The sequence below is a fragment of the Lactuca saligna genome, chromosome 4 (genome assembly GCF_052625555.1).
Source record: "Lactuca saligna cultivar CGN05327 chromosome 4, ASM5262555v1, whole genome shotgun sequence".
NCBI lineage: Eukaryota > Viridiplantae > Streptophyta > Magnoliopsida > Asterales > Asteraceae > Lactuca > Lactuca saligna.
This window is the reverse complement of record NC_136420.1, coordinates 335866597-335880033: the sequence shown is the minus strand read 5'-3', so window position 1 is coordinate 335880033 and position 13437 is coordinate 335866597. Positions and strand designations below refer to the sequence as shown.

Below are 13437 nucleotides of genomic sequence, written 5' to 3'. Positions count from 1 at the left end.
TATATAAGCTTAGGTACCTAACCTCATCAAACTACATCATTTTGCATTAAATTTTCATTGCAATCATCCAAGGTTCTTAAACTTCATCCCTAAACTTGATTTACTTCAAAAAATGTTGGAAATTCATCATTATATTTCTCCTACATCCTTTCATTTGTATCGGTAGGATATGAAGCCCATCAGGTGGTATTCGATAGAAAGGTATGATGTAAAAGAAAGATATTGGTGAAAGTCCAAAGATTTTGGAAGTAATCAAGTTATGGGGTTGAAGTTTAAGAACCTTAGGCAATTACAATGTAAATATGATACAAGATGTAATATTATGGAGTTAGGTACCTAAGCTTATATAAGGTTGTTAGGTATATTCACTTTACTCATATATATATATATATATATATATATATATATATATATATATATATATATATTTCAAAATCTACAGTTTCGTGGGTTATATTTGGACATTTACTAATTATTGGCTGTAAATTAGTAATAACTTCCTTAATTTGATTAGATTAGTAATTGTCGATGATAACGATATCGCCGCTAACTATTTTCAAAACGTACGTTAAAAGAAGATTACCATTTTCACCGACAAAAAGGGGCGTTACTGCTAATTATCACAAAGTATAAAGCATCTCTTTGTAATAAGTTCATATTACAGGGGGACCAAATACAACTTCCCCAAAAAAGAACATGTCGCGTGTTTGAACAGTCCAAAAAACTATGAAACTTGGACCTCATGCAGACCTTAATGCTGCCACGTCAACATACACGTGTCATCGCCACACTTTCACCCCTCCAGTTTATAAACACCATCTCCTCCATCTCACTAGCTGATCTCTTTCACTACAAGCATCCATTAACCATGGCTACTCATGAACGTCAGCCACACCAGATCCAAGTGCACACCACCACCCACCACCGCCCTGTTTACGGTGGCGATTCGTCCCTCCGCCATCAACAAGGTCCATCCAAGGGCAAAATCCTGGCCGTGATGGCGTTGCTTCCAGTTGGTGGGGTGTTACTAGGTCTCGCCGGACTAACCCTCGTCGGAACATTGATCGGACTCGCTTTAGCCACCCCGGTGTTCATAATTTTCAGTCCAGTTATCGTACCCGCAGCACTCATTATCGGGCTTGCGGTTACTGGGATTTTGACCTCTGGGACGTTCGGGTTGACGGGTCTGACCTCGTTGTCGTTCTTGGTGAATAGACTCCGGCAGACGATGGGGTCGGTGCCGGAGCAGATCGATTATGCGAAGCAGCGGATTGAGGATCTGGCGGTGTATGCAGGGCAGAAGACGGAGGAGGTGGGTCAGACAATTCAGAGCAAGGCTCATGAAATAGGACCAGATGATCAAACTCAAGCTCAAAGTAAAAGTGGTCGGAAGGGTGGAAAGAGTTGAAAATTTAATTAATATTGTAATAATGTTAATTAAGTTAAATAAGATGTCTTAATTATGGTCATAATAGAGTAGGGGTACCATGATGCTTTGGTAATTTGTACTTCCTGCTTGAAAATCAGTACCAATTTTTCTTTTTCACTGTGGCTGTTACTGATCCTGGTTTTTGTTTATTTGTTATTTAATTTTCTGGAATTTTAGTCTGCATTGTCATATACGTCAAAAGACAACAAATATTTAGAGGTTTTGAACAAAAGATATGAATAATATGCATAAAAATAGGCAAACAAGTTGATGTTACACAAGTTTGATTTGTATATACAAATATACAATAAATGAATAACCAAAGAATGCAAGCCCAGAATTGTGGAGGATATGCGATGAGTGAAAAAATTATTTCATTTGTCTTGGGCCTGAGAGCCAAAGTAGACTATATAATCTTAGAGGTGCACAAAAAAGGCCCAGAAAGGAAGAAGTGGACTATACAATCTTATTAGAGGTGCACAAAAGAAAGCAAGAAGTGGACTATACAATCTTAGAGGTGCACAAAAAAGGGTCCGATCCGGTGTCCGAATAGGCCTCTTTTCGGATCCAAAGTTGTTCCGGTTTTGTTTATTTCCGTTTTAGTTTCGGTTACACTTAGGTGATGTATTTTTTTTTTTTTAAAATACATCTTCAAACTTTTTAGTGCACACGCGCAACACTTTTAAATCCGGTTTTGTTTATTTCCGTTTTAGTTTCGTTTACACTTAGGTGATAGTATTTTTTTTTAAAATAATACATCTTCAAAAAAACCTTTTAGTGCTAGGCACAGCACACACGCAACACTTTTAAAGTTCGCAGCAGTTTGTTTTTTAAAAAACTTTCGTCCTCTTCCCCGCACAACATTGGAGTTTGTTTTTTAAAAGACTTCCGTCCTCTTCCCCGCACAACATTGGCTTGGTTCTCAACTCTTCTAACCTAATAAACAAGAAAAAAACGTCCTAAACAAAAAAAAGAAACACAGAAGATCGCTCCAGTCGTTCTCCTTCGTTCGTTCTCCTTCTTCGTTCTCAGCTTTCTCCCGTCGATCGCCAACTCCAACCGCTCATCGGTCGCCGTTGCTGCCTGGTGCTCGTTCTTTGCTGCCATCGTCTTCAACATCGACATGTTAGGTTTTTTTTCTTCTGATTTCTTATTTTAGTACCGATTTTATGCTGTTTAGTATCAAATTTCTGCTTTGAGCATCAAAATTGTTGCTGAGATGTGAAGAATTTTTACATAATCTCCCCAAACAACAGAACCCAGATCGTATTTCACTTCTTTGCCTCTTGAAGCACCGAACCATGGAGCTCCTAAAAATATTCATGGCATTGGCTTTTTTTGAGTTCGATCTAATTCTTGCAAGTTTATGTTGATTTGATGCATGTTAATGAAAAATCTGATTTTCGTTATTCTGATTTGCTTCCAACCATGTATATGTTTCCTTTCTTCACTGAATTTGATGTCTAAATAGTTGATGGATAGTATGCATCTAGTGGTAGTAATTTAAGAAGGAAACAAGTTGTGCACTACAGTTTGCTCGATGAAATGCTTGAGAGAATATTGAAGTTTAATTTAATTACATTTGGTTTGGTCTTGCACATTTCTAGTAACAAATGCAAATGGTCAAATGGTATATGTTTGTAATTAGAAGTATGCTAGTAAAAATGTGATGTATTTATACTCTTTGTAATCATAATTGTATTTATGAAGCAGGTGAAGCAAAGGCAAAGAGGAGCCAAAAGAACGTTGCTCCAAGTGTTGAATCAAGTTTTTGTGAAGGAGCTCCAAATCAAGAGCGATTTGAAGCAATTCATAAAGATGTTAAAACAATGTAATTTTACTGTTAATTCATTTAATTTGTAAATAATATTTAATAGTATTGAATGTTTTTATAAAAAAATTTAATGAATTTTATTTCAATGTTGTAAGACTAAAATTATTATTATTATTTTTTTTTTGAAAAACTACTTTAATTTTGTAAAATTAATTTATTTAAACTTCAGTTTACTGTAGAGGTTAAAAAAACAAACAAGCTTCTTATTACAGGTTGCAGCCGTTTGGTCCACCTCTTCTACTGCAGATGGTTGCAGAGGTGGTCTGCAGACTTCTTGAACTTTTGCTTCCAAAAAACAAACAGTACCTTAGTTTATGGACAACCATTGTCAAAGAATATTGTCGTATCCTTCATGTGAACGGGTTGGTACGTCCTCAGCCCAAAGAAAAGCTTAGCAAATATGGTATGGATTTTGATTATGATTGTGTCTTGGCATCTCTTTGTAACAAGCTTCCCGATATTGATCTTAACAATTTTACTACTAAAGACACTACCTCCCTAAAACCCAAAATACACTAACGAGTGTCATTTTTCGTAAAATTATCCAAAATATGGAAGTGCATCTCAACATTATGGCTCGGCAGAAAGCGATTTTCCACTGCTTACGTGCACCACATGCTCAAGATTTTTTTCTAGCTATCCTTATAGATGGCCTTGGCCAACATATGTCTCCCGTGGAGTATCGTACCATCTCAAATATCGACTCATGATTCCCATATTCCCAACTGGCGAGATATTTCCGGTGTGTCGCAAGGCATGTTTAGACTCTTTTGAAGAGCATGCAGTTCACTGTAAAGAACTTCCAGGTTCAAATACAGGCACGATATGGTTAGAGATGTTTTGTTTGACATATTTAAGCGTGTCAGGGTTTCCGCTAAGAAAGTGGCACCTATTAATTTCTTGACTGACCCGACAGAAGGAAGGTCAACCCTCAGACCGGCTAACATTTTGATTTTTGGATGGGTTGGAGGGAAACATGCATGTGTGGATCTTACAGGGGTATCCCCTCTCGTGTGCTTGAGGGCTAGGGGGTTTTACGGCGGGACATGGCGCTTTAAAAGCAGCTACAGGTAAAGTCACAAAACATGAGAAATCGTGCATGGAAAATCAACATGTGTTCATACCATTTACATTTGATATGTTTAGTTTCCTCGCGTCGGATGTTAGGATGATATAAAGGCTCTGTATTAATCTGCATTTGAATGATTAATTGATGTTTAGTCAAACATCTGAATGTTTGTCTTTGAATGGTGAAAATGGAAATTTTAACCCTCTGAACTATTTGTTACTGTTTGGTTGGACATCTGGACGACTGTGCTGAATGATACTGAATTTGTAAGTAATTATAAATAAAATACAAAACGTCATATAAAATTCAAATTAAACATAAAAAAAATCCAAATTAAAATTCATACAACACCAAAATTAAACATCATATAACATCCAAATTAAACATAATCCTAAGCATACAACTTTAAAGTAATTGATTCGCAATTTGGTTATGCAAATTAGCCATATATTTAGTGTCTTGGTTACCACATTGAATGTCATGTACGTTTTGGTCATCACTTCCTCCACCTTCTACTTCAGCAGTAAACATAGTGTCTTCTTCAAAGTCCATAAATAATTGATCATGAATATTACATTTCCTTATAAAATCATGGACTCGAAAACAAGCAATCACTATGTCTCTCTGTATTGTAAAATGATAAGGAGCCATATGTTTTAGGATTGGGAATCTGGCCTTCAAAACTCCATAAGCGCGCTCAATAACATTTCTGAGTTGTGGTGAGCATGGTTGAACTTTTCCTCCTTGGTTAATGCACGCTGTCTTTGGAAATCGGCTAACTAATACCTCGTATTGCGGTAGGTAGCCATAAATCCACGAGTGTTAGTGTATGCAACATCACAAAGGTAATATTTATCTGTAACGTGAATTTTTCAATTGTTATATGAAAAATAGATAATGTATTTAATAATCGAAGTTTAAAAAAAGATTACAAACCTGGTGGAGGAATTGGAAAACCGGAAGTTGGGTTAAATACAACTTCTTTTAGAACTCGTGCTATGCCCTCCCAACCGTCTCATACAAACGTGAGTATCATATCAGAATTACAAATTCCAATAACATTTTGATAGCATTCACCTTTTCCTCTTCCCTTACAACGAGTTTGTTGATCAGCGGACACGACTGCATGAACAAGAGTTCCATCTAATGCCCCTATCGCTGCCGAAAGTATTTCTTTCAACCTTCTATGTCGTCCTGATGTGTTTGCGGTTGCATTAGAAGATGTTGGCACAATAAGTCAATAATTTCTCTTGCAAAATAAATCAATGCATTTCGAACCTCATGAAAACACCTATGAATTGTTTATGTTGAATGTTGAAATCTGCGTTTAACCATTCGAAACCGCTCATTGTGTCCGATGACTATAAAAAACATAGCTAACTTAACACTTATTGATCGACTACTTTGCAACCATTTTTTTGTATAGAATGGTTGCATAGTAGTACATATGCTTCCCGTGAAAGACGCATCAACTCATGCCATTGTAAAAAAAAGATCTATACAACAATTCTTGCATAAATGGATGATCGGTGAATGTCAAATTCAAGTCGTTTATTCTTTCTATTCTTGTCGAAGCCAAAAACATCCAATATCAAGAAAGCAACATGAAATACACGATATCATCATCGTTATCCATAAATAACTTGTCAAACAACATATAAAATTAAGCATTTTAAAAACATAACGTCAAACAACATATAAAATTCAATATTCTAAACACAATAACAACAAACATCAAATAAAATCCTAAAAAAGTTAAACATTTTAAATCCATAACGACATACATCAAATAAAATATTTAAAAAATTCAACATTTTCATAACAACACACATCAAATAAATCCTAAAAAAATTCAACATTTTAAATCCATAACGATATACATCAAATAAAATCTTTAAAAAAATCAGCATTTTAAATCCATAACGACACACATCAAATAAATCCTAAAAAGGTTCAACATTTTAAATCCATAACGACACGCAACGAATAAAATCTTATAAAAAACCATCACATCAATCCATACTTTGATCCGACATTCTTTAACCACATCCCACAAGCTTCTGTTGGAAGAAATAACCAAACTTTTCTAAGATCGGCTCTTTCACCAAAAAAAACAAAATAATCGTTTGGTATCTTGGATAAGATATTCCCCATTCCATTTTCATAAACTTTTCCATACATGCTGTCATATCGTGCTCTTTATGTTTCTCAACTAACATCCTTGCAACTTTGCTAATTTCATCACCAACTTCAATGATCTTTGCATTGATTGTTTCTTTTTCTTTTCTTTTACCTCCTTTGTTTTTGAAAACACTAGAGGTTCCTTCATTTGGACTTTCGGGTGAAGTCATACTTTCCATGTGAGTTACATTAATACCATCAAAGTCACTTAAATTAGTGTTGGGCGAGTCACGAGAAGGGTGAGGAAGTGTAGAAGATGGCTCCGATCCATGAATGTCAGTCACAGCCGACCCATCGAACAACTGAACACAAAGATCAGTGTACACTAGTGGAGAAGTTATCAAAGTTTCTACCATTTTGTTCAACTGCTTGAAAATATTATAAATGTGTTGGAGCGCAGCCATCTTCCAACACATCTCTTTTCCATGCTACTTCTTTCTTTTCCACTTCATGACCAGGAATTATAGGAATTATAGGTCGGCACGATTGGCTGGGGCGGGGGGCTCGAGCCCTCGATAATCAGAGGGGGAATGAGTCGTTGGGGGAGCTCCTTCAAATGCGTAGAGACCTACGAAATATTATAAAATATTATGATATATTACTTCTTATCAAAAATCACAATACCTTGATCTCTAGTTGCCATTCATTTTCTTCCATGTTAAATGTGTTAGTTATAGGGTTATAAACGTTGTCTGTTTTGCTTTTTAATCAACCAAGCACCAAACTTTGCTTTTAGATAGTCGTATCTGTTTTTCATCTGCTTTTGATCAACTATAAAATTATATTCTGTTTTCAATCTATCAGCTACATTCTTCCATGAGCTTGTTTTCAAACAACTCCCTTCATGTCCGTAAGATGTAATTTCATGAATACAAGCTTCAAGGAATGTTTTTTCCACACCTATTTGTTTCCAATTAATTATAGGCATCTTTTGTGCCATTGCCATGTCTAATATTCAAAATCCAACAATAACATATTTCACCAACAAAACTAGTAAACTACCACACAAGTAGACCAACAACATAACGGAAAAAATTATAAAAGAAAATAGCATATTTCAGCAACATAGAGAAGAAAAATCACAGCAAGAAAATATAATATTTCAGCAACATCTATTCTTATTATCCTTAAGTTGTTTTCATCAAATTTTCGAAGATTTCAACATCATATTTCCTCAGTTACCAGCATGAAGGAGGAGGCAAGGAAGCCAAAGGGGAGAAAGCCGGAGGCCGGAGGTGTAGAGGCGCTGTCGGAGATCAATGAAGGGAAGAATCGAAGACAGTAGCTCGTTGGAGAAGAAGGGGGAAAGAAAATAAAAGAGGCGGACGTTTTTTTCTTTTAGGGCCAAGGGTAGCAATGGAATGTTTTCATCTAGATCCCTCACCAAATCTAACCGATTAAGGACTTTTTTTTTATGTCTTACCGAATAAGAGGTTAAAAAGGCTTCAACCAAACGCCAGCCTCTTTATAAGACCATTAAGAGGTAAAAAATTGATAATTTTTAATACCTTTCAATCTCGTCTCCACTAAAGCGAGCAACTTTCAACTTTTTTGTTTTTTCTACTTGCTACTAGAAAAAGTTGGTTACCTTAAACAAAATAACAACCAAAGTTGGTTGCCTTTTATGCAATTTGCCCTACACATAAAGACAGATTCCCCTGTTTTTTTTTACTAAAATGCATCACCCACTTTCAAAATTTTGCTCTTGATATATAAGGTACAATTTGACAAGGATTAGGGGAGAAAAAAAAAAGGGTCGAAAATGCCCCCAAAAAAAAGAAAATAAATAATTGCTCAAAATTTATCCTAAATTGTATCGTTTGGTATCCAGAAAGTGAGAACCCCCACAGAAGCAGCAGCAAACATGACCCTACGGGGTGCCCATTTCAAGCATGATGCGACACCTATCTGGCTGTCCCAATTCGCCACCTGTGACAGCCATATATTTTAGTTACTCTCAAGGGCAGTTATGTCATTATAAAAGTTTATGAACTCTTAGATGTTTCTTTTTTTTATTTTATTGGCATGCTTCAATCTGGTAAGCTATATATAGAGGTGTTATTTATTTATTTGTTTATTATTATTTTTTTAACTTCATGCAGAAAGAACGACCTAAAGTCACAGAAATGAGGTTTTCCCCATTAAGCCCTTAACTTTTTACAATTCTGTTTCTCCTTCCATTACCCTAAGTTTTCCATGTTTTTATTTAATATTTCTTAGGCATCAGTTATATTAGACAACACGTTAAAATTGATGAATATTGTGAAAACTATTTGTTGAAATGTAAGGGTAAAATGGTCATTTAGTCTCATTCAGACGGTTTATTCAGTCTAGAAATGAAACAAACCTTATGTATACAGACATCATTTCCGTTTAATAAATACCATTCAGGACTTAATGGGGGTAAAAGAAAAAAAGAAACAGCCCCCCTTAACACGAAAAAAAAAAAAAAAAGAGAGAGAAAATAATGATCCAATTGTTTTTTTAATTAAATAATTTAGAAGGTTTAAGGCTATGTACTCTATAGGGATCCGTTTTAGCCTTTACATATGTAAACTTGATGGAAAATTATTTAATTTTTTTTTTTAAATATTGTTAATTTTTAATACCTTACTCCTGCTGGGAATGCTCCAAGCATTCAACGTCCCATCTCCAGAGCCTGTAAGAAAATTTCATAAAAAATTTAATATTACAAGAAAACTATAAATACAACTTAATATATGTTCTTCTTCTGTTTATTTAAGGCATAAGAGTGAGTAATATACCTGAAATCACATATTGGCCATCAGGTGTAAATGTGGACTCAATTGTTGTGTTTGGAGAAGCATCCACACTAAATCCACATCTCTGCATAACAAAATATGATAAATAAAATATATATATTTATTGATGATTAATTAATGTGTTTAAAACAGTAAATAACTAACCTTCTCTCCATTATATGCATCTAGAACATATATGTTGTTACTTTTGGTAGTCAAGAGCATTGATTTACCATCATTACTGAATTTTATATCCCAGATCTCAGCCATGTCACCTCCCACCAAGAACGTGTCAAATGGGCCCTACATGAATCACAGATGTGAGAATTTTATCTTTATTTATATTGTGATAAATTTACATTTTCAGTCCCTGGTTATAGCTGATTTTGCAATTTTGGTCCCAAAAGTATAGTCCTTTTTTACTTGGAACATGAACCGAAAAATGTTACAAAACCCCAAAACTGCAAGAGAAAACTTTTTGGGACAAAAACTGAAAAAATCAGCTATACTCAAGGACCAAAAATGTAATTTACTCTTTATTTTCTTTTGTTTTCCTCAAACCTTATCATATGAACGTGAATCAAATAATTTGATAGCACCTCCTTCCATTGATACTGCAAAAACAAGGCCTTGTTGATCATATGCAACTGTAGGCCTACCTCTTAGGCGTAAAATCCCCTGAAAAGGGTAGGTATAAATCATTTTCAGAAAGAAAATATATATATATATATTTTTTATTTTTAAAGTTTAAATGCCAACCTGGCAGGCATTCACACGAAGATCCCATATTCTGACAGTGTGATCAAGAGAACCTGACATGAAACTGTCATCAACTGGAGATGTACAGAGGGATACAACCCTACAGCCAAAGTAAACACAAAACTTTATAATTTTAATAAAGATTAATGTATTTGATGTAAAATATGTAATTAGATCTAATCATTCATCTAGGGTCTGTTTGGTATGATTGAATGGAATCACAATGAAATGGAATGAGAAGGTAATGGAATGTGTGATTACATTCCCTTATCATGTTTGGTTGGCTTAAAGGAATGAAATGAGTCATTTAAACATGTTGTTTGTTATGTACAATTAGAAAATTCAACGGAAACAAATTGATTAAAAAAAAAAAAAGTCAAAATGTTATATTATAAAAAGAACTTTAATCAAATAAAGATGTATCTGTACATAATTCCATACAAAAAAGTTTCATGACTTTCGAAATACAGACCAAGTATTTCCAATAGTAAAAAAAAAGTTTATTAATTACTTTAGAAAATTGTTTACAAATATAAAAAATTAAATTAAATACCATAAAATCTTAAAAGCTGGTAATAATCAAAAAATTGTTTTAAAAAAATAATAATTTAAATGAAATTCTCATACTTTTGAAAAACACTATCATTACTGAAGACTATTTAGATATAAGTAATTTTATAACTGTAATATATCACTTCATTCCATGGAATGAAAATCGTCTCACATTCTGTGAGAATGCTTCATTCCATTCCTATGATTTTTACATTCTATCCTAATGCTCCATTCCATTCCCTTACACTAACCAAAATCCAACATGCTCCTAGCCAAAATTAAAAGCCAAATAGCATAAAAAATGCAAACTTGTAAAACCCTTTGTCATAATCTCATCAACTAATTTGACCATTGAAGAATAAATGGAAGTTAATAAAGTCAAACCTTTCTTTATGGCCCTTGAAGTAACGAAGGCAACGATTGTCATACATGGATAGATAACGCAGGGACTCTGAAAAAGAAACAAAATAAAAATATGGTAATTTTCATCATTGAAAAAGTCAAAGTCAAAGAAACTTGATAATGATTAATGAGAATGAGAGAGTTTTTTACCTGCACCTGAATCCAAATTTCGTGTTGAAGAGCATATGACAGAACTAGGGTGATGTGTAAAACATATACGATCAGCACCATGTTTCTTATGATGTGTGGTTTTTAGTAACCTGAACTTCATTCATAATCATATCATGAGTAATTGAGTATATATGGATAAAAATTCAAGTAGTCAGATTTTTACAAACTGCATCTCTTCTAGAGCCTAATATCAAGCAAAATGAACCGATTCATTAAATTCATCATTGCAAAATGCAAACAATAAAAAATAACCACTAGATGTAGATATGTTTTTTTTATTAATAAAACTTCACAAAACTCTAATACAATATGTTTCATAAGAAAAAGAGCGGATACATGCAATAAAGCAGAAAGTAAAGAGGAGCAAGGGTAAACATGTAAATAGTTACTGTATGGATATACAGTGCAAGTAGATACGAGCAATAAAGCAGAAAGCAGATACTAGCAATACAAGTTGAAAGGACACAGTATAGAATGAAACAACATGTTGGTGAAGAAATGAGAATACGCACTTGCCATTTGCTATGTCATATAGCCGAACAGAATCATCTTCACCTGTTGTTACCAAAAGATCCGCAGTGCGATGAAAATCAAGTGCATTTATCTTTCCAACCTGAAAAACTTCTATGCGTTATGATGAAAGGAGTAGACTGAATCCAACACAAAAAAGAATAGCATTTTATATCATAAAAATGCACAAAATAACAAACTTACTAAGTAAATTGCTAAAGATTCTCATCATGAGACTAGTTATCACACATTCTCTTGTTCATATGGAATCCAAAAGTTCAGACAAATTATCAGTTTTCACATCTCATTCATGTGCTCTTTTAATGATGAGGGTAAAAAGGAAAAGAGGTCGTTCATAAGGTTGTGGTTTCTACTTTCTATGTGATTACAAGTTGTTTGTTAGTTGGCTAATTGCTAACTGCTGTGGGCAATACAAAGATTTTTGTTTGTCCTATGATAAGAGAGTACAAGTCTTACCTTTGGTGCTTTAATTCCTCATGGAGGAATGGTTTACCTATGATTAAAGACACGTTTTTTATGACAAATTTCAGCTTTCCAGTTTGTATAAAGATTATATAGCAAGTTGTTTATGAAAAATATGTACAAGCCTTAGGTTTTGGTGCTTTAATCTGCCCCTTACCATGTATAAAAACTATATAGCAAAAATCAAGGCATAATTGTAAGTAGGGCAAGCAAAAGTCAGTTGCAGGATTGAACTGCGTATGCTAAGGTCCACTTCCAATTCGATGCTCCCAAACACAATATGCAATTTCACTGGGCATGAAGAGTATTCGCATCGAAAGCTGAAGCAAAATTACCATCGTCTCAATCGATGCTGAATGCGAGTGTAATATGGATTTATATTCTAAGTTCCATCAGATTCATCATCATGTGCTTGTTTGTTCTCAATTATCTTTACATGCAATGAATTTTATCGATAATCTTTTGTTGATATACACACATAAAATGGGGAAGCACTCACGAAATCTGAAAACAGTGCCCCAATCGACATACTGCGGATGATTCCATCGTTGAGCTCCGACACCGATGTGGTCCTCATGACAAGATTAACGTACGAATTGTAGAAAAGTTCTTGAATGTTAGGTTTTGGTTGATATGAATAGTTAGATTTTTGCCTCAGGGTTTAGAGAGCTTTTGGCTTTGGTCTTCAAAAACATATGGCGGGTATCTGGATCCGGGTCTATGGTTCGATTTGGCTTTTATAGGACGTATACTATACAGTATAGGTTTAAATAAGAGTAATTGTAAATACTGTGTCTTTTAGCAAAATTTTGGAAGTTCAGTCCCTAAATTATAAACTTTATATTTTGGCCATGCTTTTTATTTGTAAATTTGGTCCAACCTTTTAAACCCATTTATTTTTCGGTTCTCGGTGAATAGTGATTTCAGATATCTCTTATATAAAGGCAAAATGGTATTTTGATATCTCATGTTTTATATTAAAAATTTTGATTTATTTATTTACTCTTCCCTTCCCTTATAGGGAACCATAAGTTGATAAGGGTTCCAACTTCAACAGTCTCACCCAAAATACGACCATATCTTCATGCTTCATTGGAATATTATGCATCATGGACCTCACTTAGTCCATGGTTCTTCCTTATGAAGGGGTTCAACGTGTCACTTTATAAGATGGATTGATCTGCCTGATGTGTTTGTCATGTGGAGACCATACTTAGCTTATTGAAAAGCAACAACCGAGTGGAAGCATTGATGAAGCAATACCAATGACAAGCTAGAAACTTGA

At 34.3% G+C, this 13437-nt stretch overlaps 2 protein-coding genes across 2 annotated transcripts; one reads left to right on the top strand and one right to left on the bottom strand.

Annotated features, from left to right (window-relative positions):
- The first annotated feature begins 858 nt into the window (after positions 1-858).
- On the top strand, positions 859-1524 carry LOC145040214 (oleosin Ara h 10.0102-like). Its single transcript, XM_078988172.1, has one exon. The coding sequence runs from the start codon at positions 869-871 to the stop codon at positions 1406-1408; it is 540 nt and encodes a 179-aa protein (XP_078844298.1). The 5' UTR covers positions 859-868; the 3' UTR covers positions 1409-1524.
- Positions 1525-8202: 6678 nt separating this feature from the next.
- Positions 8203-12876, bottom strand: LOC145044189 (Transducin/WD40 repeat-like superfamily protein). Its single transcript, XM_078993035.1, has 10 exons — positions 12652-12876; positions 11672-11772; positions 11139-11248; positions 10971-11037; positions 10035-10134; positions 9837-9953; positions 9441-9578; positions 9279-9360; positions 9123-9172; positions 8203-8442 (listed from the first exon to the last, which is right to left on the bottom strand). The coding sequence occupies exons 1-10, from the start codon at positions 12727-12729 to the stop codon at positions 8320-8322; spliced, it is 966 nt and encodes a 321-aa protein (XP_078849161.1). The 5' UTR covers positions 12730-12876; the 3' UTR covers positions 8203-8319.
- Positions 12877-13437: the final 561 nt, after the last annotated feature.

Coding starts and splice junctions, on each gene's coding strand:
- LOC145040214 (XM_078988172.1), top strand. CDS start 869: ATGGCTACTCATGAACGTCAGCCACACCAGATCCAAGTGCACACCACC.
- LOC145044189 (XM_078993035.1), bottom strand. CDS start 12,729: ATGAGGACCACATCGGTGTCGGAGCTCAACGATGGAATCATCCGCAGT. Junction 10,135..10,970: donor TTCAAGGGCCATAAAGAAAG/GTTTGACTTTAT, acceptor CTTTGGCTGTAG/GGTTGTATCCCTCTGTACAT. Junction 9,173..9,278: donor TGGCCAATATGTGATTTCAG/GTATATTACTCA, acceptor ATTTTCTTACAG/GCTCTGGAGATGGGACGTTG.